Source organism: Microtus pennsylvanicus, chromosome 22, assembly GCF_037038515.1.
Source record: "Microtus pennsylvanicus isolate mMicPen1 chromosome 22, mMicPen1.hap1, whole genome shotgun sequence".
Classification (NCBI taxonomy): Eukaryota; Metazoa; Chordata; class Mammalia; order Rodentia; family Cricetidae; genus Microtus; species Microtus pennsylvanicus.
In genome coordinates this window covers 184156-210719 of record NC_134600.1, presented here as the reverse complement: position 1 = coordinate 210719, position 26564 = coordinate 184156, and the positions used below count along the sequence as shown (strand labels likewise).

The 26564-nt window shown below is 41.5% G+C and overlaps 2 protein-coding genes across 7 annotated transcripts in view; one reads left to right on the top strand and one right to left on the bottom strand.

Annotated features, from left to right (window-relative positions):
- Nucleotides 1-1349: 1349 nt before the first annotated feature.
- Nucleotides 1350-26434, bottom strand: Wdr12 (WD repeat domain 12). Of its 2 annotated transcripts, none has more exons than XM_075956137.1 (14): nt 26020-26434; nt 25436-25634; nt 22837-22931; nt 20235-20329; nt 18243-18349; nt 15626-15741; nt 14564-14718; nt 12307-12352; nt 10377-10462; nt 5232-5372; nt 5034-5139; nt 4789-4921; nt 4044-4116; nt 1350-1900 (listed from the first exon to the last, which is right to left on the bottom strand). In XM_075956137.1, the coding sequence occupies exons 2-14, from the start codon at nt 25474-25476 to the stop codon at nt 1823-1825; spliced, it is 1272 nt and encodes a 423-aa protein (XP_075812252.1). In that variant the 5' UTR covers nt 25477-25634; nt 26020-26434; the 3' UTR covers nt 1350-1822. The 2 variants fall into 2 exon arrangements, with proteins under 2 accessions (XP_075812252.1, XP_075812253.1); XM_075956138.1 differs by having other exon boundaries at nt 25771-26027.
- The window catches only part of Carf (calcium responsive transcription factor), a 36405-nt gene continuing 35781 nt past the window's right edge, over nt 25941-26564 (top strand). For 2 of the 5 annotated variants that reach the window (XM_075956123.1, XM_075956119.1), the window contains exon 1: nt 26100-26184. The gene's annotated coding sequence lies outside the window, so the exon portion shown is untranslated. Of the gene's footprint in view, nt 26185-26564 lie in introns of all 5 variants that reach the window. The other 3 variants (XM_075956121.1, XM_075956122.1, XM_075956124.1) reach the window with 3 other exon arrangements.

The following is a 26564-nucleotide window of genomic DNA, read 5'->3' as shown; positions in this document are numbered from 1 at the left end:
GCCAGTCCCTCAGTTGACATTCCACTGTCACCAAGACTCTCAATTGCTACTTTCCTGTTTGAATTGTTCCCGCATGGCAATTAAGTTTCCTTTAGGTATACACCCACTCCATTCCTGGGAGGGCAAGACAAGAACTCATAGAACAGACGGTCCCAATATTGTTTGGGATCCCTTCTAACCAGCTTATTTGGCCTCTTAATAATTCAAACGTGTCAGTGCAGTGCCTGCAGAGGCACAGGGAGAGGAGTTTGGGCGCTGTGGCTCACGCTGGAGCAGACTTTTGATGATTCACCTGTCACTGTGTCGCCATGCTCCTAAAGTCTGTCTGATAAACTCAGGCTTCACTAAGCTGGTGGAATCCTCTTTGGCCCACTGTCTACAGTGAACAGTTGTGTTCGTCTCCCCAGGAAGTTACACAGAACATGTGTATCATGTTTATGTACCAGTCTGTTCTTTCCCTTAGATGCTTCACTGTTCCAGTCTCATGTATTTCTGCAGCCTTGCCTACTAGCACTTTGCCTAATGCATCATTAGGTCCCTAACCATCTTTATTCTAATGAATGAAGCAAAACAAAGATGCCTAATGGTGAGCTGACAGGTATTATAATTTTTTCTTCTAGACAGGGTTTCTCTGTATGTATCCCTGGCTATCCTGGAACTAGGCCTAATTTTAAATTTAGGAAGTTGCTGAGTGGTATTAGTAGTAGTTCATCCTGATTCTGATTTTGAACTAGTTATGAAGCCAGTCATGATTTGGAAGTCCTAAAGCTCTTGCTTCCACTTCTTAAGTACTGGGGTTACAAGCATGTGCAATGATGGTTTTCTGAAACAAGGTTTCTCTGCGTAGCTCTCTGGCTGTCTTGGAGCTCACTTCGTAGACCAGGCTGGCCTCAAACTCAGAGGTCCACCTGCCTCTGCCTCCTGAGTGCTGGGATTAAAGGCGTGTACCACCACTGCCTGGTGCAATATTAGTCTTTTCTTTTTTAAATTCTTTCTTTTTTTTTTTAAATTTATTTATTTATTATGTATACAATATTCTGTCTGTATGCCTGAAGGCCAGAAGAGGGCGCCAGACCTCTTTACAGATGGTTGTGAGCCACCATGTGGTTGCTGGGAATTGAACTCAGGACCTTTTGGAAGAGCAGGCAATGCTCTTAACCACTGAGCCATCTCTCCAGCCCCAATATTAGTCTTTTCTAGGTTTTTCTTCAAATAGAAAAAAGAAGAGACAAAATTACTTACTGTATTTGTAATATATCCTTTTATAACAGTTCAAAGGCAAATTTTAATTTCAAACCAGTATTTTTAAAAGTGTACTTTAAAACTCAATTAAATTTTTGGGGTCTGCATAGGGTAAACAATTCAGGCCACACATTTATTGTGTTTTATAAAAAGGAAAGACAGAGAGTAAAATGCAGCTATTATGAAAGATGAACCATTATACACATATTAAAGGGCGGCTTCCTATCTCTGCACTGACAGTGGTATTGGAGGACTAGCCACTGACTTCTTTCTCTGAGACACTGTCATGTACCTTAGGCTGCTTCTGAGTTCCCTATACAGTGGGGGGTGGATGACCTTGAACTTCTGATTCTCTTGCTGCTAACCTCCCAGGTCCTGGGATTACAGGAATGCACTACCACACCGACTTTCTTTCCACGTGTTAGAGACAGGACTCAGGGCTTTGCACATTTTAGGGAATCCCTCTCCCAACTGAGCTATATCCCCAGTCCTCTGCAATTTCATTCATAGTTTATGACACAACAGTAAGACACGAAAGACAAAACAAAACCCAACAATATTTTTGAACAATCCTTCATGTTCAAGCCCCTACATGGGAAGTAGTAGGTGAGTATCTGTAGGAATACAATTTGTTGTCTGCTCCTCCACTCAGAAGTAGCTGTGTGAAAAGAGAGAAAAGTAAATATAAGTATACAGTAGCTAGACATGATTAAATACGACTTTCATTTTGTTTTTTTGAGAGAGGATCTGTGTAGCCATAGCTGTTCTAGAACTTACTCTGTATACCAGGCTATCCTCGAACTCACAGAGATCTGCCTGCCTCTGCCTCCAAATGCTGAGATTAAAGGCACATGCCACCACTGCTTGGCAAGACATTGCCCACACGAAGTGTGCATATGAATATATATACAAGATATGTATGTATATGTGTGTGCGTGCGTATATATATCTTGTATTCTGACCATATTTTCTATCTATACCCAAACAGTTTTGCTTCTTCTTTGATGTCATATACTAACACAAACGATTTGATGTATGTTAAACTGCACAGCTTGAAACAGTATTTAAGGGGACATATTAAAACAAACATCTCCGCTACTAGGTTGAGCATCCCCAATCCAAAGGTCTGCAGTGTAGGTTGGAGATGTAGCTTACAGGTAGAGCACATGCTGATACACACAAGGCTTTGGGCCAATTTCAACGATGTAAAGATGCGTTGCTTTGCCTGCCTAAGGCACCTGATTGGTCTAATTAAAAAACCGAATGGCCAATAGCTAGGCAGCAGAATCAAAAGGAAGTTCACATTTAGATTTGGGACCCATTCTAAGATATCTCATAAATGTGCAAATATTCCAAAATCTGAAAAGCTGCACATCCAAAGCATTTCCGATAAGGAACACTCAATCTACATCACTATACAGTGTACAAAATATTAAAAACAATCAATTATTTTGGTTGAGACACAGCATGTTATTTTACTTCCAATGAAGTATTTGCCAAGGTATATAATGAACTAAAATAGTTTTGGACTTAAAAAAAACAACAACAGGGGGCTGGAGAGATGGCTCAGCGGTTAAGAGCATTGCCTGCTCTTCCAAAGGTCCTGAGTTCAATTCCCAGCAACCACATGGTGGCTCACAACCATCTGTAATGGGGTCTGGTGCCCTCTTCTGGCCTTCAGGCATACAGACAGAATATTGTATACATAATAAATAAATAAATATTAAAAAAAAACAACAAAGGCTCCGTTTACTTTTTGAAGATATGTTTTTACACTATAGCCTAAGCTGGCCTCAAATTTGCAGCAATGTTCTTGCTTCAGCCTCCCTAGAACTGAGATTACAGGTGTGAGCTACCACATTTAGAAATAATCACGTTGTAAAAGAGTGTATTATTTTCAGGCAAATGTACACTGCAGATTATACCAAGTAGCTCTAGGACCTACATTCTGAAAGAATTCTTGGACAAGAGATAACATATGCACATAAAAATGATTATAATTTTTGTTGTTGTTGTTTTTTGAGACAGGGTTTCTCTGTAGCTTTGGAGCCTGTCCTGGAACTCACTCTGTAGACCAGGCTGGCCTCAAATTCACAGAGATCCTCCTGCCTCTGCCTCCCCTAAGTGCTGGGGTTAAAGGTGTGCACCACCATTGCATGGCTGATTATAATTCTTGAAGTACATTTTTTAATCCATTTCTATTATGTAGAATTAATTATGTAAACTACACATGCAATTCCAGCACTCGGGAGGATGAGGTAGGGGAGGCTGCTGTTAGCTTGAGTTCAGCCAGGGCTACATATCAAGACCTGGTCTCATCACAAAAAACCTTCTAAAAGAGGTATTTCAAACTAGAAATACTGTGATACAATCAGTTTGAAGTAGTGAATTTATGGACCATATGGGATTTGGATATATAGCCAAGTAGTAGCCCACTTGCCTAGCATAGGTGAACCCCTGGGGGTTCAGTTCCCAGAACTGCCAAAAGAAACAAAATGATATATGGGGGGGGGGGGGAGACTTGTTTTAAAACTTCAACTTTTGTTACTCTTAAAGAGCAAATCTGTTTTCAGTTTTTTGGTATGAGATGTAAAAACAATTTTTTTGTAGCACAAGCCTGTAATCCCAGCACTCAGGGGGCAGACACAGGCGGAGCTCAGAGTCTGAAGTCAGCAGTGTCTACACAGGGAGTTCTAGACAGCCAAAGAAAGACCAGATCAGATCAGACCAACCCGAAAGATCCTGTTAACTTTAAGCATAAGGTCTATCCTTTCTTCACCAAGTAATTTCTAACTTCTTACCCCTGTGTCTGTCCAGTCCACACTTAGAACTTTGTCTTCATGAGCAGCTAGATCATAGAGAGGAGCCTTACAACTAAAGATGAAAATACACACGTTACATGAATGCAGTGTTTTTCAATACAAACATACAATTAGTAATACTTCTCATTTATTATAACAAACACTCAAGAAAAATGCTATTTAAAATCAAAAATTTATTCACAATAAGGTCAATTTCACACTTTTATACTTTATATTTCTATCCCAAATCTTTTCCTTAAGTTTGGTATGTTTATATTCCTAAATACATAAAAGCCAGATGGGCAACAGACATAATCAAATCAAAACTCTCAAGTTTCCCTCATAAACCTATTTTTCTAAAATATAAAAACAACCACTTAATTATTTTGTGTCTGGGTGTTTGCTGTGCACCATACACTCATGCAGTGCCATGGCGGTCAGAGTTCCAGATTTCGGCTCCTATAACCATCCAGTCCTGCAGGGGGATCCAGATAAAGGATAAAGTCCTCAGTGCTAAGACTACCAGCATGCCCAACACCATTCACCTTGTTTATCTAGGTTCCAAGGTCCTCATGTGTGCAAGGCCAACGCTCTACTTACTGAGCTATGCCTGCAGCCCAATCCTGGGACTTTTTTTGAGTATTAGTATTTGTTACATGAGACAGTATGAACCAAACCTGGGTCTTCTGGAAAAACAGCAAGCGCTCTTAATTGCTGAACCATGCTTCCAAGTCCCCACATTTACCTTCTTGTGTCCCACAGCTTGACAATGTTATCTAGAGAGCCTGAAATCAGCTGCTGTTCATGGGTAGGAGACCACTTCACTGATGTTACCCAGCCTGTATGTGAGGTGAGGGACAGCGACACCAAAGAACCATCTGGATGAAGACGAAGAAAATGCAGTGGTTTTAGGAAAGAGAAGCAGAAGACACCGAAAGAATTTTCATAGAAACTTATCTTTTTAAATATTCCCCACTGGATACAACATACCTTTAGTTCGGGGATCCCACAGTCTAATATGCCTATCTGTGCTTCCAGAGGCCAAACGTTTACAGAGGGGAGAATAGGAAATACAATTAAACACTTTATTTCCTGTCTGAAAATAAAAGGAAAGAACATTTAACCAAAGAGAAATTTATTACTGACAAGCTCAATGTTAACTAGAGGAACACCAAAATTAAGTCTTACCAAAGTTGACTTAAGGCCACCAGACTCAACATCCCACACTCTAATTGTGTGATCCCAAGATGCACTGCAGATTTCTTCAGTATCGGACCAAAGCACCGAGGAAACTGCTTCATTGTGGCCAGAGAGGGTCACCAAGGGAGTCTAGAAATAAAAGGCCCCCAGAAGGGAAAAATATCTTCACCACAGAGTAACTGAAACAAGAGTAGATTTTAGGGTCAGGTGTGATGATGTACTCAGGAGGCAGAGGCAGGGGGATCTCTTGTGTTCCAGGCCAGCCAGGGATACATAATGATACCCTGCCAAAATAAAAGAGATGTCAATGTCTAAAGTAGATAGGCCAGATTTTTCCCCAGTGGATTATTGTTTTTATAGTAATTCTCCAAGATAGACATTTCTCTCTTTGTCTTATATATGAAGGGGCTCAGTGGATAAGTGTCAGCTGTCAAGACTGATGAACTAAGTTTAACCAAGGGACCCAAATGGTGGAAGGAGAATCAATTCCCATAAATTGTTTTCTGACCTTACACATATGACATCACACACAGTAACACATACCACATAAACTTAAAAATTGAAAAAGAAAATCTTGAAACTACTGGTTTCCACATATAAACAAGCTAAAAATATGACCAGGGATTTCACAATTCAGTATCAAAGCACTAACTAGGGCTTAAATTATATTCTACTGTATTTAAACAAAAACAAAAGTACAGTGCTACATAATTTCTTTTCTATTTTCAGACAATGTTTCATATAGCCAATGCTGGCCCCAACTCACTATGTAATTGAAGTTGGTCTTGAATTCCCAGTTCTCCTGCCTCTACCTCCCTAGTGCTGGGATCATAGGCATGTGGCAGTATGCCCAGCTCTAAACGATACACTTTATTTAAAGTCAGGGGATAGAAAGATGGCTCAGCAGTTAAGAGCATTGGCTATTCTTCCAGAGGACCTGGGTTCAATTCTCAGTCACTCACATGACAGTCCCAGAGGATCTGATGCCTTCTTCTGGCCTCCTCAGGCAACAGAATGCGTACAATATAGAGACATACACTCATACTCATAAAAATAAATACATTTCAAAATAAATTTATATATAAGTTAGTACGTAGCTAGATGCAGTGAGGCAAGCCTTGTACTTTTGGGTACTGGAGAGGTTACAGCAAAAGGACTGCTTGAGCCCAGAAATTTTAGGACAGCTTGGGCTACACATGAGCTCTTCTTGCTTTCAAAGAGGCATAAATTAAGTATGTTAGATAATGTCAGCCAGTTATAGCTCTAAAAAAAAGTCATTATCTCAAGTACTTGTAGGCATGTGGAACCCAACGTTGGGAAACTTACAACACCTAACATTCAACAAGGAACACCTGCACAGCATCTGTCTAGCATAACGAGGCGCTAAATTCAATCCTTTCCTTAAAGTTCTAATTTGTGAGCATGTGTCTTCATTCATAGCTTTTAAAAATGTTTTTATTTATTAATTGATTGATACTTGTTTCTTTAAGACAGGGTTTCTCTGTGTAGCTCTGGCTGACCTGGAACTCACTCTATAGACCAGGCAGGCTGGCCTTGAACTCCCAGAGATCCACTTGTCTCTGCCTTCCAAGTGCTGGGATTAAAGGCGCGCAGCACTACTGCCCAGCACGCTTAAGCTTCTTCTTTTTTTTTTTTAAAATGTTTGTTTGTTTGTTTATTTATTTATTTATTATGTATACAATATTCTGTGTGTATGCCTGAAGGCCAGAAGAGGGCACCGGACCTCATTACGGATGGTTATGAGCCACCATGTGGTTGCTGGGAATTGAACTCAGGACCTTTGGAAGAGCAGGCAATGCTCTTAACCTCTGAGCCATCTCTCCAGCCCACGCTTAAGCTTCTTAATGTATGTTAAACTTTAATTAAAAGCAAACATAAAACCAAAACTGTACTGATTTCAGTGAGAAAGTCTGTGTATAGGTTTTCTGTCTGCACTGTCACCACGTGCACGCCTGATGCCAGAGGAGGCCAGAAGGGTGCATTAGATCCCCGGATCTGCAGTTACAGGAAATTGTGATGCAAGAGGAGGCCAGAAGGGTGCATTAGATCCCCGGATCTGCAGTTACAGGAAATTGTGATGCGAGAGGAGGCCAGAAGGGTGCATTAGATCCCCGGATCTGCAGTTACAGGAAATTGTGATGCGAGAGGAGGCCAGAGGGTGCATTAGATCCCCTGGGTCTGCAGTTACAGGAAATTGTGATGCGAGAGGAGGCCAGAAGGGTGCATTAGATCCCCGGATCTGCAGTTACAGGAAATTGTGATGCAAGAGGAGGCCAGAAGGATGCATTAGATCCCCGGATCTGCAGTTACAGGAAATTGTGATGCGAGAGGAGGCCAGAGGGGTGCATTAGATCCCCGGATCTGCAGTTACAGGAAATTGTGATGCGAGAGGAGGCCAGAGGGTGCATTAGATCTCCGGATCTGCAGTTACAGGAAATTGTGATGCGAGAGGAGGCCAGAAGGGTGCATTAGATCCCCGGATCTGCAGTTACAGGAAATTGTGATGCGAGAGGAGGCCAGAAGGGTGCATTAGATCCCCGGATCTGCAGTTACAGGAAATTGTGATGCAAGAGGAGGCCAGAAGGGTGCATTAGATCCCCGGATCTGCAGTTACAGGAAATTGTGATGCGAGAGGAGGCCAGAGGGTGCATTAGATCCCCGGATCTGCAGTTACAGGAAATTGTGATGCGAGAGGAGGCCAGAAGGGTGCATTAGATCCCCTGGGTCTGCAGTTACAGGAAATTGTGATGCGAGAGGAGGCCAGAAGGGTGCATTAGATCCCCTGGGTCTGCAGTTACAGGAAACTGTGATGCGAGAGGAGGCCAGAAGGGTGCATTAGATCCCCGGATCTGCAGTTACAGGAAATTGTGATGCGAGAGGAGGCCAGAAGGGTGCATTAGATCCCCTGGGTCTGCAGTTACAGGAAATTGTGATGCGAGAGGAGGCCAGAAGGGTGCATTAGATCCCCGGATCTGCAGTTAAAGGAAATTGTGATGCGAGAGGAGGCCAGAAGGGTGCATTAGATCCCCTGGGTCTGCAGTTACAGGAAATTGTGATGCGAGAGGAGGCCAGAAGGGTGCATTAGATCCCCGGATCTGCAGTTACAGGAAATTGTGATGCGAGAGGAGGCCAGAAGGGTGCATTAGATCCCCGGATCTGCAGTTACAGGAAATTGTGATGCAAGAGGAGGCCAGAAGGGTGCATTAGATCCCCCGGATCTGCAGTTACAGGAAATTGTGATGCGAGAGGAGGCCAGAAGGGTGCATTAGATCCCCGGATCTGCAGTTACAGGAAATTGTGATGCAAGAGGAGGCCAGAAGGGTGCATTAGATCCCCGGATCTGCAGTTACAGGAAATTGTGATGCGAGAGGAGGCCAGAAGGGTGCATTAGATCCCCGGATCTGCAGTTACAGGAAATTGTGATGCAAGAGGAGGCCAGAGGGTGCATTAGATCCCCGGATCTGCAGTTACAGGAAATTGTGATGCAAGAGGAGGCCAGAGGGTGCATTAGATCCCCCGGATCTGCAGTTACAGGAAATTGTGAGCTGTCATTCAGAAATGAGAAACCAGCCTGGGTCCTCTGGAGCCAGTGGTCTATTCTGCTGAGTCATTACTCTGTCCCACCTTAGTTTCAACAGTTTTATATTTATGTTAGTGATGACTATAATAACTAATGTATGGTCATACGCTCAATGGCACAGCTGACTCACCATTCTCCTTACCATTAAATAAACAAGGTTAGATAGCATAACAAACACCTTTATATCAAAACGGATCAAAGTCAAGCTCATAAAAGCAGACAGTAGAGTAGTCATCGCCAGATTTGGTAGAAATGGGAAAATATCAGTCAAAGAGCACAAACTTTGTTATAAAAAATTGAAGAGCTAGTGCACTGTGGGAGGTGATGGACATAGTAATTTGAATATGATAATCATTATGTAAGTGTATCTAATTACATCAAATATATTCAATCACGATTTAAGGTGGAAGAAAAAAAGTCAGGTATAGTGACACATTCCTGAGTCCCAGCAACCAGGAAGCTGAAGAACTACTGTAGTTTGAGACCAGTCCAAGCCAGTGAGTTCCACATTAGCCTAAGCTACACAGCAAGAGTCTGTCTCAAACTAAACAAACTCTGTTTAATGAGATCTAACTGCTAAACAATAGAATTAAACTTCACATTAATGACTTCTAGTGATTCAGGATACAACTAGCAGCTCTAAAATGGATTTTATCTTCAGTATATGAAATAAATAGTATTAGACAGTCAGATAATTACTGCCAATCAAGAGTTAATGATAAAAATGTACCATGATAACCCTATCACTCTGTAAGCTTGATTCAGATGTTACACTATCCAAATTCTCAGAAAAAAACCCAGTACACACTGAAGGAAAGCATAACCATGGTTGAAGCAACAAGATAAAGGAGAGTACAGGCAAAACAAGGAGGTGGGTGGAGAGCTAGCTCAGCAGTTAACAGCACTGACTGCTCCTCAGAGGACCCACATGGTGGCTCACAACTGTCTGTAACTACAGTTCCAGGGGATCCAACACCCTTACACAGGCAAAATACCAATGCACATAAAAATAAAAATAATTAAAAAAAAAGATTTGCTGAATTATCATAGTTTCATCAAACAGACCAAAGCCAAATATAGTCAATGCTCACAAATACTTTAACAGACAGACTATTACAAAAAACGACAATTAGTCAAATGCAGAAAATAACTGATCATGGGATGCCCAGCTCCAACGGATACATCTACAACACAACTCCTGTACTTAAGGCTCAGGGAACATTGTAGAAGAGGGGACAGAAAGATTGTTAAAAGCCTGAGGACCATGAAATCTGAGATTGTCTCTCTCATCAATGACAGCCTCAGCAGTAGGGCTGCCTAACTAAGACTGGACAGGACTCTATCCATGCTAACACGGAGGAAGGAAATCTCATGGGGCCTCGCACTACAGGGACTAAGGATGAGAATGACAGAAATATTTTCTTCCAGAGATGAGCTTCTTAAGGATGGATACATGGAAGGAGTTGGAGGTTGGATAGGAAAGGGAGAAAATGATGTGATTATTATTTTAATTAAAACAAAAACAAACTTACCCTTGTTAGCCCCAATTGCTCTGTTTTCTGCTTTTTTCTTGGCCGATTTGTGGATTCTTCTATTTCATCTTCTTCATCTGTAGGAACTACATCATAGAAAATAGTATTTAATATTGAAAAATTTAGTTACTATTAATGGTAAACTTCAAGAATGTCCTACATTTGGGTATACAGTTTTCTTTTTTGACTAATTAGGGAATGTATATTCCTTGTTGTTTTGGTTAACACAAACTGTATATAAACATTCTCTCTGACCACTGGGGACTGTAGCAATGTTAAAGCACCCGACCAGCACGCATGGGGTCCTAGACTCAATTCTTAGTAGCAGCAAAAGTAAAAACATTTCCTGGATTGGCAATCAAACATGGAAAAGACTGTTAAAGCATATTAAAAAAACTCAAAATTAAACTGTTTGAAATCTTACTGTTTTTATGCTCATTGTTAAAAATATGGACCATTTTATCAGAATGATGAAAAGCTGCTTCCTGTTTAATTCAGACTAAGTTACTATGGCCATATTATACTTATGCCATGCAGAAAATAATGTAAACACAGGTTAGAAGATGTACTTTAGCCATGCTTAATCTCACTATTTCCTTTTTTAAAAAATAAAAATGCTTCATAGTTGTTTTGTAGTGCTAGAGATCCACGCTAGCGCCAGGCAAGTACTTTATCAATGAGTTATTATGTCCAGGTCCTTGGATAATTCTTAATTCTTTTTTTATTTTGGAAAGATCTTTGTTATAAACATCATTTAGTCAGGTAGAATACTAAGACTGAAAACTATAGATTTTAATATTTTGTAACTTTCATGAATATTGATTTATTTTTCCTAACTAGATTATAAATCCCTTAACAGTAATAGCTGTACCAAACAGTATCTCATTACCTGATACTATCAAAGAATAAGACATTTCATAAAAGGAAAACAATTGAAACTAAACTACATTCTTTTTCAAAAATTGTTTGCTTTAAGCATTTTTATAACATCTACTAATATGTATATTTTCTGCCATATTACACATAATTATTTAAAGTTGATTAAACTGGTTCTGAACTCATTAACTACTTTGTGAGATTTAATTGGGGTCTGAACTGTAAACAGCAATTCCATCAGAAGTAACGGGGTCTTTTGATCTTTTTACATATACAGCTGTTAGGTCTCAAAGTTTAAGAAGGTGTGTGGGTTTGTCCCCATTCCTTTTGTTCCCATCAGCATTTCCTAACTTCTTTTAAGAATCTGTCCTCTCCTTCATCTGTATTTTCAAAATAAGCTGGTATGGTGGTGCATGATCGTAATCCCAGTATGAGGAACAACGAGGCAAGAGGATTACAAGTTTGAAGCCAGGATGGTTTATATGGCGAGTGCCAGGCTTCAGGACAGTGAGGGATCTATAAAAAGATCCTGCCTCAAACAGAAAATTTCAAAGACATTTTTATATGTATGCATGTTTTGCCTGCATTTATGTGTGTATACCACATGTGCCTGGTGCCCAGGAGCCAGAAGAGGGTGTCAGATCCTCTGACACTGGAGTTGAGGATAGCTGTATGCTGCTATGTGAATGTGTGAACTAATCTGGGTCCTCTGCAAGAGCAGCAAGTGCTCTTAATCACTGAACCATCTTTTCAGTCACTCAAAACTCATTTTTAAGTGACTTAAGATGAGTTAAAACTACTCAAAAAATAACTTCCAGGTTTTTTTTTTAATTAAGTGCATTCTCAGATCTAAGATTATATATATGTAGCAAATCAGTGACTTTCAAAAAGAATCAAAAAACTTAAAACAAATATAATTTGTCTTCATACTATACTTCTTTTTGTATATACTAAAATACTTTGGTCTATTTTTACAGCAAATATGAGAAGTAAAAGTTTCACTAAAATTCTAGAAACATGATTAATAAGTCAAAGTACAAAAAAATATTTATACCTGTAGACCAGATCTTTAGCATCTTATCCCAGGAGCCACTGCAAAACTAGATACATATGAAGGAGAAAGCATATGTAATAACTTACATTATTTGCCCCTTGCCCCCATTTTTACTTTCCAAATTTTGCTTTGCTTGTTTCATCTCTTTGTACACAGGCTCTGTAATCGTTACTACTCGATAATCATACTTGGCTTCCCAGTCTTCTGGAAGCTGTGGCCTTGATCTCCATAACCAGCTGCCATGCTTATAAGCGCCCGTGTCCCACACAGCTGCTTAGATCAGAGTGGGCAACTAACCTATACTGAGCACCTTTACAAATAAATCCTGAGAAATAAAGTTGGACATTTTCTAGGGGAAAGAAACACATTTCCCTGCAAGGGACAAGGGATAAAACTAGAAGTATTTCATGTAGAGAACACCGGAATATGGCTCAAATCGAACACAAATGACTTGGGAACACATAAAGGGTTGAGGTATGCTCGCTACATTTAGCTCTCATTTCAGAGCTTTGAGGCCCAAATGCATTATCACTTTCTTGTTCTGACTTGTTCGTTCTTTCTTTGGCTATCACAACTTTTCTTTTGTGTTTTTAACAAACTGAAGATGAGTTTCTGCCCATGTATAAGTAAAATACAGGTCTAACTTCCTAGTCAAAAGACAAGAATGGTTAATTCATGTAAATCTGTATTCAACAACATATAATCTCTGTGACTCAAGATAAATCATAAACCTTTATCATTGAGTGCATCAAACATTCTTTGTTACTCAAAGTTGCAGAACACTCTTTTATTATTTATTTATTTATTTATTTATTTATTTATTTATTTATTTATACAGTTAGCCAGAAGAGGGTACCAGACCTCATTACAGATGGTTGTGGGCCACCATGTGGTTGCTGGGAATTGAACTCAGGACCTTTGGAAAAGCGGGCAATGCTCTTAACCGCTGAGCCATCTCTCCAGCCCCCGCAGAACACTTTTTTTTTAATAAAATATTTCTTTATTTATTATGTATACAATACTCTGTTTGTGTGTATGCCTACAGGCCAGAAGAGGGCAGCAGACCCCATTACAGATGGTTGTGAGCCACCATGTGGTTGCTAGGAATTGAACTCAGGACCTTTGGAAGAGGAGGCAATGCTCTTAACCTCTGAGCCGTCTCTCCAGCCCCCCGCAGAACACTCTTAAATCTGCAATTCTCCAATGCAGCAAAGGGAACTTTCAAATAAAAGAGGGTCTGCAACCCTTCATAAGGCAATGAGGTCATTACTTTTTGGTTTGTATCCATTTTGTTATAATAAAGAATAGGCCAGACTGGGCAATGGTGGCTCATGCCTGTAATCCCAGTATTCAGAAGGAGGCTGAAGCAGGCCAGTCAAAAGGGATATGAGGCCAGACTGGACCACATAAGTAGAATTCCAGGACAACCTGGGCTACAGTGTTCTTTGATGCAGTAAGAACCTGCATCAAAGAACAAAAACAACAGACTGAGGATTTAGTTTCACGTCAAGTACAAGATGTATGTTAACACTAATAATAAAATAAGCCGTTAACATTAGCCTTAGTGTGCTAAGGCTTGGGTATCATCTAGATGTTTAATAGATGACAGAGCACTTTAAGAGAATTTGATAAGGGCAGGAGAGATGGCTCAGAAGTTAAGAGCACTGAGTGCTTTTCCAGGGATCCTGATTTCAATTCCCAGCAACCACACGGTGGCTCATGAGATCTGGTGCCCTCTTCTGGCCTGCAGGCATACATATAGGCAGAACACTGCACACATAATAAATAAATCTTAAAAAAAAAAAAAGAATTTGATAAATTAAAATTGTCAATGACTATTATTTAAGGTTATCTAAAGAAATTACTAGTTTACTTGGTAGGTCTCTCTCTCTCTGTAACCCTGGTTGTCCTGAACTCACTCTGTAGACCAGGTTGGCCTCAAACTCTGAGATCTGCCTGCCTCTGCCTCCCGAGTGCTGGGATTAAAGATGTGCACCAACACCGCCGGGCTTATTCCAATTTTTAAAATGTAACTTATAGAATATAATAAAGACAGATATCTAGAAGAAGTAAATCTAATAAATATATCTATCTTATTGTATTTACTTTAGATCTAAAGTCTTACTATTTTTTAGGTTCTGATTGTTATGGAAGTTAGAAAAATCATTAGGACTATATATGTATGTATATATAAAATGTTTACTCAGCTGCTTACATTCTAACTCAACACAATAGTGGCAACACACTGGCTACTCACTTTAGTTCCTGAGCTGTTGACCGCTATGGAGTCCACACTCCCAGCATGACCTCTGCAGCAGTGTAGGGCTTTCACTTTGTTCTTCTCCACATTCCATTCCCATAAGAGAACCGTCTGATCCATTGAGGCACTCAGTAGCAAGCAGGACAAACTGTCTGAAGAAAAGAGAAAACAAGAAACAAGTTAGCACAAAATCTTAACTGCATCTTATTTTGTAATCACTCAGCATCTTTGTGACTGTTTTAATAATAATCAGATGGACTGCTTTTGAAAGAGAGTTATCATAGTAAAGAGGAAAATGCACCTGCAATCCCAGCCCTCAGGAGGCCGAGTTCCAGGCCAGCCTGGCCTGTACAGTGAGATCCTGTGACCATACCACCCCCTGCTGTCGCCAAAAAGAAAAGATTCTTTAAAAGTAGGAAAAATGCGTTCAATATACTTAATAACTAGAACATGTACAGATAATTTTAGTAATGATTTACTTCTGTAAATTCCTGGATTTGAAGCTAGTAACATGCCTCAACAGCAGTGTGCTTGCCCAGCACGCACAAAATCCTGGGTTCAGATTCCAGGACCAGGCAGAAACAAACAGCAATCTATGGATTTAAAAATTATTAATTCTTGCTGGATGGCGGTGATGCACGCCTTTAATCCCAGCCCTTAGGAAGTAGGGGCAGGTGGATCTCTGTGAATTTGAGGCCATTCTGGACAGCCAGAGCTACACAAAAAACTAAAACCATAGAAACACACACACAAGTGCTTCTTCTTTTTGGTTTTTCTTTTCCCTTCCTCCCTTCCTCCCTCCCTCCCTCCCCTCCCTTCCTGTGTTGTGTCCCCCCCCCCCCAGGGTTTCTCTGTACACCCAATCACTCTTTTACTAGACTAAAATTAGTTCAATTTTAACTCTCAGGACTCCTTTTATGTATAATCCTACCTTTTTACTAGACTAAAATTAGTTCAATTTTAACTCTCAGGACTCCTTTTACGTATAATCCTACCTTTTTACTAGACTAAAATTAGTTCAATTTTAAGTCTTAGGGTTTCTCTTACGTATAATCCTACCTTTTTTCACCCAAGCCACATCTTTCACAACATCTGTATGTCCCGCAATTGTCATTATTGACTTTCCTTCCAAGGACCAGATCCGAGAGGTCTTATCATAAGAACCAGACAGGATCCTACAATGGGAAGAAATACTATGAAATACAATAAGATGATGACCAATTGTTTCTATGGCAATGGCAAAGTAAACTCCTCTTTAACATGAAGAACAAGATGTCAAAGTATAACAGCAGCTCAGATGTTACACTAATTTTCTGAACCACTGAAACAATGAGATTTCACTTTTATTGTTGAAAATGTTATAGATTTCAAAGCAATACAAACTGCTTGTAAAGCCTAACATTCCTTAATTAACCACTGAATACTATTCAAAAGAAAAACAGGGAGGGCATATAGCTCAGTGGTCAGCACTTGTCCAGTAAGCAGAAGCCTCTCAATCTGATGTCCAGCACCACAGACATACACACCCCCTACAATACCAAAGCAAAAAGGAAAATCATGAAGAATAAAGAAAACCAAGCCATGCATGGTGGCACACCTTTAACCCCGACATTGGAAGAGAAGCAGGATGATCTCTCTGCGCTTGAGGCCAGCCTGGTCTATATAGGAAGACAGCTAGGACTACATAGACACACACGCACGCACCCTAAAACAAAACACTTAATAATAAATAAAAATAAAATGGCCCCGAAAAAGGAAAGATGGAAGTAAGGTACTCCTCTGATCAACTCCTAAGGTATTTTTCTTTTTTTAAAAAAAATATTTATTTATTTATTATGTATACAACAGTCTGTCTGCAGGCCAGAAGAGGGCAGCAGACCCCATTACAGATGGTTGTGAGCCACCATGTGGTTGCTGGGAACTGAACTCAGGACCTCTGGAAGAGCAGGCAATGCTCTTAACCACTGAGCCATCTCTCCAGCTCTTTAAGGTATTTTTCTTTAAGTAAAGCCAGTAGGATTAGGATCAGTAGTAGCCATTTGCTTTAAGACAGTGGTTCTCTGGGCTGTGGTGGTGCACACCTTTAATCCCAGCACTTGGGAGGCAGAGGCAGGCAGATCTCTGTAAGTTCAAGGCCAGCCTGGTCTACAAAGTGAATTCCAGGACAGGCTCCAAAGCTATAGAAAAACACTGTCTCAAAAAAAAAAAAAAGAAAAAGAAAAAGAAAAAGAAAAAGAAAAAAGAGGGGCTGGAGAGATGGCTCAGAGGTTAAGAGCATTCCCTGCTCTTCCAAAGGTCCTGAGTTCAATTCCCAGCAACCACATGGTGGCTCACAACCATCTGTAATGGGGTCTGGTGCCCTCTTCTGGCCTGTAGGCATACACATAGACAGAATATTGTATACTTAATAAATAAATATTTAAAAAAAAAAAAAAAAAGAAAGAAAAAGAAAAAAGAAAAAGTCTCTCTCTAGTGGCTGGCTGCTCTATTTCTCTGATCTTTCAGCAAGATAGTGGTTCTTGCCAGGTGGTGGTGGTGGGTGGTGGTGCATGCTGTTAATCCCAGCACTCGGGAGGCAGAGGCAGAAGAAGGATCTCTGTGAGTTTGAGGCCAGCCTGGTCTGCAGAGCAAGTTCCAGGACAGGATCCAAAGCTACAGAGAAACCCTGTCTTGAAAAACCAAACCAAGCAAACAAACAACCCCCCACTCCAAACAAACAAACAGAAAAGAAAAAAAGACAATGGTTCTTAACCCATGGGTCAAGACCCCTTTGGGGGTCACATATCTGATATCCTGCATATCAGATATTTCCAATTCAAAACACTAATAAAATTACAATTATGAAGTAGCAATGAAATAATTTTATGGTTGGGGTCACCACAACATGAAGAACTATATTAAAGGGTCACAGCATCAGGAAGATTGAGAACTGGTGCTCTAAGACATTCATCCATACCTCCTTGACTTCAGGCTGCTCATGTTAGCCCTACAGCAGCATGCCTGAATCTTCATGGTGGTAGGTTAGGGGGATCTGCAGCCATAAACATTAATTTTTTTCTCCTCTATGAAGCAGTGTGTATCTCTGGTCTTAAGTATCAACGACTGCTGACTTATATAAATACAAATATCACAACATTTTGAAACAAAGAAAATCTAATAATAAACACTTTTTTCTTCTTCAATGCACTGACTGCAAATGCCTGTTTGGCATGGTCACCAATACACACAGCACAAAGTTGCTTTTATGAAAAAAAGGAATCAGAGAGAAACAGTCACATTGTGGATGACAAAGACTGAAGAATGTACATAAGAAAAAAGAATCGGGCTGCAGAGATGGCTCGGGTTAGGAGTACTGATTAGAGGTTAGGCTCACAACCATCTATAATGAGATCTGGTGCCCTCTCCTGACATGCAGGCAGAACACTGTATACATAATTGTGAATAAATCTTGAGAGAGAGCCGGGCGGTGGTGGCGCACGCCTTTAAGCCCAGCACTCAGGAGGCAGAGGCAGGCGGATCTCTGTGAGTTCGAGACCAGCCTGGTCTACAAGAGCTAGTTCCAGGACAGGCTCCAAAGCTACAGAGAAACTCTGTCTTGAAAAAAACCAAAAAAAAAAACAACAACAACAACAAAAAATCTTGAGAGAGAAAACAAAAAGCACACCCCCGGGCATACCATTCTTCTGTCCCTTCAATTGAGCTGATCCAGTCATCATGGAACATACATTGCTCTGGCTGGGGTGCGGTGTATTTTTCCACATATTCTAGTTCCACAACCTCTTCCTAGTCACACAGAGAACAGAAAATAAATCAGGGGACAGTTTCAAAATATTACTTTGAAGACAGAAAATTTGGGAGCCGCTTAAAAAGTCAAGGTTTTCTTTGGCCTCAGATTCAGCTAAGAATATAAAAATTAGTAGCCTCAGAAAACTTACATTGAAAGTGGGAATAAAAGGGGAGCTTTAGAAAACATTTAGTTTTATCTTTAATTATGTGTATGTGCACGGGCACATGTGCATGAGGACGGTGGAGAAGAGAAGCACTGTATCCCTTTGGAGCTGGAATCAGAGGCAGTTGTCAGCTGCCCAGTGTGGGTACTGGGAACTGAACTCAGGTCCCCTGGAAGAACAGCAAGCACTCTTAACCATGGAGCCTTCTCTCTAGCCCCCAAAAGAGAGATTTTATGTAAGAAAATATTTAGATAAACAAAAATCCAAGCATATTTCTCAGTGAGGAGAGAACTCTTCAGGAAATGGGCAGTGGTGATAGCTGCACAGTACCATACTTCACATTGCTGAACTGCACACTTAAAAATGGATAAAATGACAAGTTTGCTCTTACGTATTTTATAACATTTTGAACCACAAAATATAGGAGAACTTACAAATTATATTGTAAACATTTTATTACATTCATTTATCTTGTGTGAGTGTGCATCCATGCATTCCACAGTGCACATGGAGGTCAGAGGACAACTTGTAGCAATTGGTTCTCTCCTTCCACCAGGTGGGTCCTGGGGATGAACTCAGGTCATCAGGCTTTGTGGCCACTGCCTTTACTCATCTTGCTGATTCCAAATATTCCTTTTGTTTTTCTTGTTCCAGACAGGATCTCACTATATAACCCTGGTTAGTTTAGAACTCATATGGAGACCAGGCTGGTGAACTTACAGAGACCTGACTACCTCTGCCTCCTGAGTGCTGGGATTAAAGGTATGCACCATTACTCTTGGCTGTATTCCTTTTGTTTTAGATTTATTTTTATTTTGTATCTTGCCTGCATGTATATGCAGTGCCCAAGCAAGCCAGAAGAGGGAGTTAGATCTCCTGAGATTGAGTTACTGACAGTTGTGAGCCACCATGTGGGTGCTGGGAATTGAACACAGATCCACTGAAGAGTAGTTAGTGCTTTTAACCACTTGGCTATCTGTCCAGCTCCTGGTGATAGTCTTAGTTATAAAAACAACATTAAAGAAAGTTTGCTGGGTGGTGGGGCACACCTTTAATCCCAGCACTTGGGAAGCAGAGGCAGGCAGATCTCTGTGAGTGTGGGACCAGTCTGATCTACAGAGTTAATTCCAAGACAGCCAGGGCTGTTTTGAAAAACAAAACAAAACCAAAAACAAACAAACAAACAAACAAAAAACAAAAGAAAGTTTAAAAATTATAGGGTATCATAATCACTATAACCTAACCCACATTTTCTGAGACATGTACAATGATGCTGTACTCTGGCACTTGCTAGCAGGCCCGAGGTCGTAAACTCAATCCCTGGGACCCACAGGAGAGCGCTGACCTCCACTCTCCCACTAACTGCTCTCCATCTTCACATGCTGTGGCACCTACACATACCATATAATATGTAAATAAGTAAATGTGATTTAAAAACGTTTTCTGAGACACTTAGAAAAAGTCAAAAGGCCAGGTGGTGATGGCGCACGCCTTTAATCACAGAACTCTGGAAGCAGAGGCCAGCCTGGTCTGCAGAGCAAGTTCCGGAATAGACAGGGGTACACAGAGAAGCCATGTCTTGAAAAACAAAAAAACAACCAAAAAAAAGAGGGCAAAATAATTTTGGGTGTTGAAAACAATTGAAGCTGATTCTATAAGCAGTTACTTAAAATATTTAGTAATATATTTAATCGAATATAAGCAGTACTTGGATTTACCGATGAAATATTTTCCAGTTCCATGTGTTTGACCAAGGGCATTCGAAGAAACTGGCCCTTGATAAGGAAATCGAACTCGACATGTTTGTGGAGCTCTGCAAAAAAGAGTAAGGGTTTTAAGAATATCAGTGTCACATGTTTGGGAGCCCCAAAGCAATCACGTCTGCAGTACCCATTGCTGTCCAGTTGTTCCACAACTTCTCAGGGCTCATGTAGCATACCGAATGACTTGTTTTTGTTAAGACAAGGTCTCTCTGTGTAATAGCTCTGGTTGTCTTGGAACTCACTCTGTAGACCAGGCTGGCCTCGAATTCACAGAGATCTGCCTGCCTGTCTCCTGAGCACTGGGATTACAGATGTGCACCACCACTGCCTGGCTGATTTCTGGCTTTTTGAGACAGGGTCTTTGGAACTCACTATGTAGACCTGGCTAGCCTTGAACTCACAGAGGTCCACCTGACTGTGCCATCATGGTGCTGGGATCGAAGGTGCGCACCACCATGCCACTTGACTACATGATTTCTAAAGAACCAATATACTTTTCTCTTAACTTATACTTGGTTTTAAGGTGGTATAATTATTTTAGGAGCCTGGGTTCAAACCCAGGTATATGTATGCTAAGCACACGTTCTAACACTCAATTAACTCATCAAACACTCTAATAATCTCATCTTTTTGTTTTAAAAGAATGGTTTATTGAGTACACAAGAGGTCAACAGACTAGAAAATAGCTTGAATACCACCTGAAGCCCATTCTTTGAGTTTTAAAAAGATTCCATTATACAGAAATGTACAACATACATAAAAATATAAATAACCGTGAACACATACATCCTGCTTTAATACTAAACAACTCATCAATAATTTCTATTCCTGTCTCCATTCTCTTTTAAAGCAACCTCAGAAACCATACCATTTTGTTTGTAAATGGCTTTACTATGTGTCTCTAAAATATAAAAACTTAAAACACAATGTTAAATATTAACTATGGCCAGGCAGGGGCTGGAGAGATAGCTCAGTGGTTAAGAGCATTGCCTGCTCTTCCAAAGGTCCTGAGTTCAATTCCCGGCAACCACATGGTGGCTCACAACCATCTGTAATGAGGTCTGGTGCCCTCTTCTGACCTGCAGACATACACACAGACAGAATATTGTATACATAATAAATAAATAAATATTTAAAAAAAAAACTATGGCCAGGCAGTAGTGGCGCACATCTTTAACAACAGCACTTGAGAGGCAGAGGCAGGTGGATCGCAGTCAGTTCGAGGCCAGCCTGGTCTTCTATGAAGAGACTTTCAGGCCAGCCAAGACTGTTACACAGAGAAACCCTGTCTCAAAAAACAAAACAAACAGCAATTAGCCATGTTATTATCAAATACTCAGGTCATTATTCACGAGGGTTTTTTTTTTTAATTAATGTAACTTATATTTTGAAACTGGGTCTTACTGTGTAGCCCACACTGGTTTCATACATACATAGCCCAGGCTAGCCTCTAGAGGCTAGACAGATAAATAGGGCTATCTCAGACTCATTGTCAGTCTCTAGAGCACTGTAACTGCAGGTGTGTATCATCAGGCACAGCTGTTCATTTTGTGTAGTAGGCTTTTGAAAGCTGGCACCTAACTGGTTAATGTGTTTACTCAATCTTTAAAACTCCCCCTCCTTTTTCTTGTCATTTCCTCACTGAGGAAAGCAGGTCAACATCTTGTATTTCTTACATTCTGGGCTTGGTTAATTACATCTCCAAAGTGTCTTTCTATTTTTTATTTTTATTATTGTGTACGCCATGGCACCCATGTGGTGGTCAGAAGACAACTTTGTGAAGTTGGGTCTCTCCACTTTTACTTGGGTTGTGAGGATTAAACTCAGGTCACCAGGCTTGCAGCACTGGACAGCAAGCCTTTAGCTAGCTGAGCTATGTTGTGGCTCTACAGAGTGTCTTATGTTCCTCTATCCTCTACTATATCGTGTAAACCAGCGAGCCTTAAATGATTGGTAAGACTTCAGTTTCGACCACATCAAAACGAATGCATTAACCAATTGCGTCTTCTTTTTTACATATGTGCGTGAGCATACGTGAGTGCATGAGTGTGTAAGTTCAAGGCTAATGTTGAATGTCACTCACCACCTTAAATATTAAGGCAAGGTCTCACTGAACCCAGAACTTGATGTTGGGCTAGTCTGGCTGGCCAGCTCACTCTGGAGACCACCTCTACTCCCAGTGTGCTGAGATTATAGGCAGGTTCACACCAGCCTGTCCTAGAGATCTGGACACTGGTCTACATGCTTCCACAGAAACACTTCCATTCACTGAGCTATCTCTCCAGACCTTATTTTTTTCTTATAATTTATTTTTATTTTGTGTGCATTGGTCTTTTGCCTGTATGTACGTCTGTGTGAGGGTATTGGATTTTGAAATTACAGATAGTTATGAGCAGAGATAGGTGAATCTCTTAGTTTGAGGTCAGCCTGGTCTACAGAGCAAGTTCCAGGACAACCAGGATTCTACAGGGGAAATCCTGTGTCAAAACAAAATTGTATTTATGTGTAGTTGGTGGCACTGTGTCCTCTCCTAACTTCTTGGAGCATATATACCTACCATTTTTGGTCCCCAGCAATTTATTGATGATGTTACTAAGGTCAGCAACTTCAGAGGCAGCGGGGATTGAGAAAGGAACATCATCTACGGCATAGCTATAAAAGGGAAATGATATGTCAGTATTATGTCTACACATATTTTAGCAAATCTCAATTTCTTCATTCAATAACTATTTACTGGGTCCTTCATGCCAGACATTTGCTACAAGGCAAAACCAAAATGATGTAAAGTGTCTTTATTCTCAAAGAATCAAGCAGGCACTTGGGAGGAAGAAGCAGATGGATCTCTGTGAGTTCAAGCCCAGCCTGGTCCACAGTGGAGTTACAGGACAGCCAGGCCTACACAGAAAAACAAACCAAAGCCGGAGGTGGTGGCGCATGCCTTTAATCCCTCCCAGAGGCAGACCAAAGGAATTTACTCCTATTTCAGGCAGTGATTTTACTTTAAGAAGTGTTCAAAGATGAGACTAAAGATACATAGTGTTTTAAATCCCATATACTATGAAATAGTTTTTAATTCTTTGTGTAGGCAACAAGGAACCACTGTAGCAGTCCAAGTTAAAGAATAACAGCAGTACTTTAGTTAGATCTTCATAGCTGTACAAACTAAATTAGAATAATATATGAGCGGAGGCAGAATAAAAGACCCAAAAAGAAATAACATTTGCAAATCATTTATCTGGTAAGGAATTTGTATGCACAATATATAAAGAACATTTATAATTCAGTAATGAAGTCTTTTTTAACGGGCAAGGGATTTGAATAGATGGTTTTCTAGTGAAAGAGCAAGGACCAACAGGCACAGCACCAAACTACAATGAATATCACTTTGAACCCATTATTGTGCAAATAAAGTGTTGGTGAAGATCCAGACAGAGAAAGAGGAACCCTCATTCACTGATGGTGGTAATGTAAAATGGAGTAGTTACTGTGGAAAAGAGTGTGCCAATAGCTCTAAGTTAAATGTGGACTTGCCATTTGACCCCAGAACTACACTCTGGGCATGGTGGCATAGGCCTTTATCCCAGCATTTGGAAGGCTAAGGCCAGTAGATCAGTGGGTAGGCCAGCCTTCGGTCACAGTGAGTTCCAGGCCAGAGAGGGCTGCACATACAAAGTGTACATAAATACTTGCACAGCCACTATTCACAGCCTAAATGTCTAACAGGACAATAAGAGAAAACGAGCCATACAATGGGCTATTTAGCCATAAAATAAATGAAGTATTATGATAGTCTGCCTTATGTTTAAACTATAAAAAACACAGTAAGCGAAAGATGCCAGCCACAAAAGACCACAGTTTGTATAATCTCATTACACAAAATGTCCAGCATGTACACACACACAGAGATGGATGGCCTGTGGGTAAGTGGTTGACAGAGGTGGGGCGTGTTTAAGGGACTGAGTGGGAACTAAAGAGTGGTGAACTTTTTATAAATGAATTGTGTTGATGGTTGTACAATTCTACTACTATGATGCACCTGAATCTCACCCATACTCCCTATGTATCACTAGTGAATCTGCCATCTATATGGCTTATTTATATATAAACACATAAATACACACAAATAAACATATACGTGCACACTGTCCTGGTTAGTTTTGTCAATCTGACAGAAGCTATGGTCATCTAAGAGGGAACTTCAATTAAGAAAATGCCTCAATGAGATTGGCCTGAAGGCAAGTCTGTGGGAACATTTTCTAAATTAATGACCAATGTAGGGAGAACCAGCACACTGTGGAAAGTGCCACCCCTGGGCAGGTGGTCCTGAGTTTGTCTATAAAGTGAGTTCCAGGATAAGTCAGGGCTATAGAGAAACCCCGTCTCAGAAGAGGCAGGCTTAGCTAGGTATGGGGAGGGCAGGCTACAATGCAGCATTCTTTCCTGGTTTTTGCTTCAGCTCCTGCCTTGGCTTCCTCTGATGGTGATGTGTGAGCCAGATAACCCTTTCCTCCCCAAGCTGCTTTTGGTCATGGTGTTTTATCACACTATGTCTTACCACACTAACTGGGGCACACACACCTAATCAAGTCGGTAACTTCATAGATCCAATTCCTAATATGGTTGAGAAGAGCAAATGAAGCCGTGCTTTCAGAAACCATGAGACACCATTAGCGGACAGCCTGTAAACAGAACTGTCACTATTCACCCCTCAAATTATGAAGTAGTGTGTGCATCATTCCGAAAGCAAACTCGAAGCCCGGTTCCTTCCACACACATTGAAATTATAAAGCGTTCACGAAGGTGGGTGGGAAAACGGAGATCCAGGAAGCCAGCTAAATCGTGTCCACCGCTTCCAAACGGGACAACATAGGGCAGAAGTGAGGGGCACGGGAAGGGGAGGGCGAATGAAGTCTTTTTTATTTTTATTCTATCAGGCACTCAGGTTATCTTATTTGCATTAAATCCTTCTAATTCCGGCCAGATTCTTATTAAACTCCTCTCAGCTTTGATTGACTAAACCTTGTCTGTTTCTTTTAACGTATATTCCCAGTCAAAACCGCAAGGACTACCAGTGACTACAGGGTCCAAACCCAACCGGGTCTTAAAGCCAGATCGGCTCCGGGAAGGCAGGGGCAAACGCCGAGACGCATACTTACTTCTTGTTCTCGGTGTAGAACCGTGCCTGGAGTTGTGCCATGGCGGAAAGTGCACACGAGACTCCTCCACAAAGATCTGTGCGTTGACAGTCAGCACGCGGCAAGAGCCGTGGAAGGTAGGATCTGCTACCTTCAGCTTCCTCAGACCATACCACGAGGTTCTCGTTGCGCAGGCGCCCAGCCCGCACACATCAACTACCTATCCCGAGATTCAGGAAACATCGATCAGTCAAGCACAGTCTTGAGAGCAGCCAGTCCCCTAAACACTTCTATGTTTGCGCTATCAGACCCGTAATCGATTAGGAAGACAGACAGGGAAAAGAACTAGCTCGAACCTGATTTTTTAGAGGGTGTCTTTAGGCCGGATACTTCGGCCTCAGCGCCCAGATACTACAAACCCCAGAAGGGAGCGCTCTGAACGCCGGGAGTGGAGGTTTTATTTATTTAGCCACACGGAACTCAGGTTCTCTTATTTGCCTTTAAAACTCCCTTCTCCGGTCAGACATTCCATTTCCTGCTCCCTAACCCTGGGTGACAAAGGTCCCCCTGTCTGTTTTTTATGCGTCGTTACCGTGTGTTCTTACCTCAGGCTGCAGAGCGGAAGTGCTGGGCAGGAAAACGACTCGGAAGAGACCGGGGCGACGGTGGCCGAGAAGGGCCTAACCTTAAGGGCCTGAATTGCGCCTCCCGGAGGGGTGCGCGTGCGTAGTGCGCTGGTCTCCATGGCAGGGCCTCGGAGCCAAGACGAGGTTGAGTAAACTCGTTTTGAATTTTCTCCCTTCTGCTCCGGCGGACTCCCCTCTCGCGTTGCGGGGCTCACTGCGGCGGCAGGGTTGGGGGAGCGGGAGGTCCGGCAGAGCTGTCTGCGCCCACGGACCGGACACTCCCTCCCGACCTCCCTTTTTCCTCCTGCCTCCGCCTCTTCCCATCACCTCCTGACCCTCCCGGGCGGGGAGCAACCGCCGCCCCCGCCCCGGCTGCCGCGGCCCCGCTGCCTGCTGTCCTGGCGCCTCGCCGGCCTCCCGGAAGGGGACCCGCGGCCGGGGGAAGGCTGGCGGCAGCAGGGGGAGACTAGGTGTCCTGGAGGGTGCTGAGTCCGAGAGCACCCGCCGGAGAGGGGCCGCTCCCC